The sequence below is a fragment of the Seriola dumerili genome, unplaced genomic scaffold (assembly GCF_002260705.1).
Source record: "Seriola dumerili isolate Sdu_G_001 unplaced genomic scaffold, Sdu_1.0 BDQW01000236.1, whole genome shotgun sequence".
In the NCBI taxonomy this organism is placed as follows: domain Eukaryota; kingdom Metazoa; phylum Chordata; class Actinopteri; order Carangiformes; family Carangidae; genus Seriola; species Seriola dumerili.
Genome location: NW_019174491.1, coordinates 810,634 through 813,235, shown reverse-complemented (window position 1 = coordinate 813,235; position 2,602 = coordinate 810,634). Strand labels below are relative to the sequence as shown.

General features: G+C 33.9%; 1 protein-coding gene across 1 annotated transcript in view; it reads right to left on the bottom strand.

Moving 5' to 3' along the window:
* Positions 1 to 306: 306 nt before the first annotated feature.
* kiaa0930 (KIAA0930 ortholog) overlaps positions 307 to 2,602 on the bottom strand; it is a 28,139-nt gene continuing 25,843 nt past the window's right edge. The window contains exon 10 of the mRNA XM_022755812.1: positions 307 to 1,213. Within this exon, the coding sequence (XP_022611533.1) occupies positions 1,173 to 1,213 (41 nt within the window). The 3' untranslated portion in view covers positions 307 to 1,172. The remainder of the gene's footprint in view (positions 1,214 to 2,602) is intronic.

Sequence of the window (2,602 nt, the reverse complement as noted above, 5' to 3'; positions counted from 1 at the left end):
TTTAAAGTCATTATTCCAGTTAAAATATCAAATATTTCCTAGTTACATTTTCTTAAAATGTAGTCAATTTAAGTCATGTAAAAAATGTCATGTTGTTAAGCTGAAGAACATAAACTAATTGTTTTAAGACTAAATTAATGATTTATTTTATTAAATTAAGTTTAAATACCAATTAGTTGCTGGTTTGTTAAATGTGATCATTGTTGTTAATTCTGGGATTTAGTAATTTTCATAATTGTTTCATCATTTATTAGTTTTTTTGTTTCTTTGTCACATTTCCAATCACACCCCAAAATAATAAATAGATTTTCAAAACAATAAAGTCATCTAGTTAGAAAAAAAGTCATATAGTGAAGCTGAAGAAAAGAAAATCATTATTTTAAGACTAAATTAATGGTTTATGGTATATTTTGATGTTTAATTAATTAAAATAAGTTGTTGCTGGTTCAGGTTCTTTCATGTGTGTTTGTTATTTTAAGTTCTACTAATCAACATGAATTCAAGTTGTGATGAACATTTTTTAATAGTTTTGACATTTCAAAGATTAAATAAATAAAATAATATCTGTTACTTAATGAAAATAACTTGTAACAGAGTCATGATTTTAAAAGTTTATGAAACACGAAGAGATGGATGTGACCTCGTCCTCAGGAACGTTTCCTCTCACACAAAAACACTTGTTACGTCAGACGCAGGTTCCCGCTCACCTGACGTCGTGGCAGATTATTATAATAAAAAAAGAGAAAAGAAACGTCACGACGAGTCGAACAGAAACTGAACGTGTCGTTAAAAGCAGAACCTTTAGTCAAGGCGTCTCAGTGAGTAAAGCAGCAGGATATTTACAGGAAAAACACATTCTTCACTTCCTTCCTGGTCAGAGTTCAGCCAATGCCTCTTCACACTGAGGTCATGTGATCCTGACGCCGGGCCCGTTTCCGTGGAGACGACTTTTGACACAGCAGGAACTGAAAAGAAGAAGAGGAGGCACTTCTTGAATGGCTGGTTTGTGTGTGTGTCGTCGTCCCTCCGACAGTGTTCGTGTGTCGTCGTCTCCTCTGACGGTGTTCGGTTGTCGGTCTCCGTCTGGACACCGGGGGGCGCTGCTGTTCGTCTCAGTGGCCTGATGCAGGAGGCACTTGGTAGTGATGCTCTGAGGGGGGAGTCCAGCCCTGCTATGTCATCAGGATGGGCTTCTGCCTCACCTCCAGGATGTCTGACACACAAACACAACAGTGGAAACACATTAGAGACTTCTTAAAGGGCCAGGCACCTAACAGAGTTAATGTAGACGTCACATTAAAATCAGTATTCATGTTTTTAGTTTAGCAAACTCCATTTCCCATTAGCCCTAAACTTTCACAGGCTCAACAGAAGTGGTTAGTTCATGTGTCTGTAGTAACAGTGTTACAGTTGAGTATCGGTGGTTAGTTCACTGACGTACTATACTATGTCGTTTTTATGACTTTTTATGCCTCACTATACTTTGTCGTCTTTGTACCTTACTATATACTGTCGTTTTTACGACTTTTCATGCCTTATTATACTATGTCGTTTTCAAGACTTTCTATACTATGTCGTTTTCATGCCTTACTATATACTATGTCATTTTTATGACTTTATATACTATGTCGTGTTTATGACTTTTTATGCCTCACTATACTATGTTGTTTTTATGCCTTTTTATTTCTTACTATACTATGTCATTTTTATGCCTTACTCTGCTTTGCTGTTTTAATACCGTACTGTACTATGTCATTTTTTTGACTTTTCATGCCTCACTATACTATGTCGTTTTTATGACTTTTTATACTATGTCGTTTTTATGACTTTTCATGCCTCATTATACTATGTCGTTTTTATGACTTTTTATACTATGATGTTTTAATGACTTTTTATTTCTTACTATACTGTGTGGTTTTTATGTCTTACTATACTATGTCGTTTTTATGACTTTTCACGCCTTACTATACTATGACGTTTTTATGACTTTTCACGCCTTACTATACTATGACGTTTTTATGACTTTTCACGCCTTACTATACTATGACGTTTTTATGACTTTTCACGCCTTACTATACTATGACGTTTTTATGACTTTTCACGCCTTACTATACTATGTCATTTTTATGCCTTTTTATGCCTTACTATGTCGTTTTTATGACTTTTTATACCACACTGTACTATGTCATTTTTATGCCTTACTCTGCTTTGCCGTTTTAATATCGTACTGTACCATGTCATTTTTTTGACTTTTTATGCCTTACTATACTATGTCGTTTTTATGACTTTTTATTTCTTACTATACTGTGTGGTTTTTATTCCTTACTATACTGTCATTTTTATGACTTTTTATGCCTTACTATGTCGTTTTTATGACTTTTTATGCCTTACTATACTATGTAATTTGGATGACTTTTCATGCCTTACTATACTATGTCATGTTTATGACTTTCTATACTATATTGTTTTCATGACTTTTTATGCCTCACTATACTTTGTCGTTTTTATGACTTTTTATGCCTTACTGTACTATGTCGCTTTTATGCCTTACTATACTGTCATTTTTATGACTTTTCACGCCTTACTATACTATGTCGTTTTT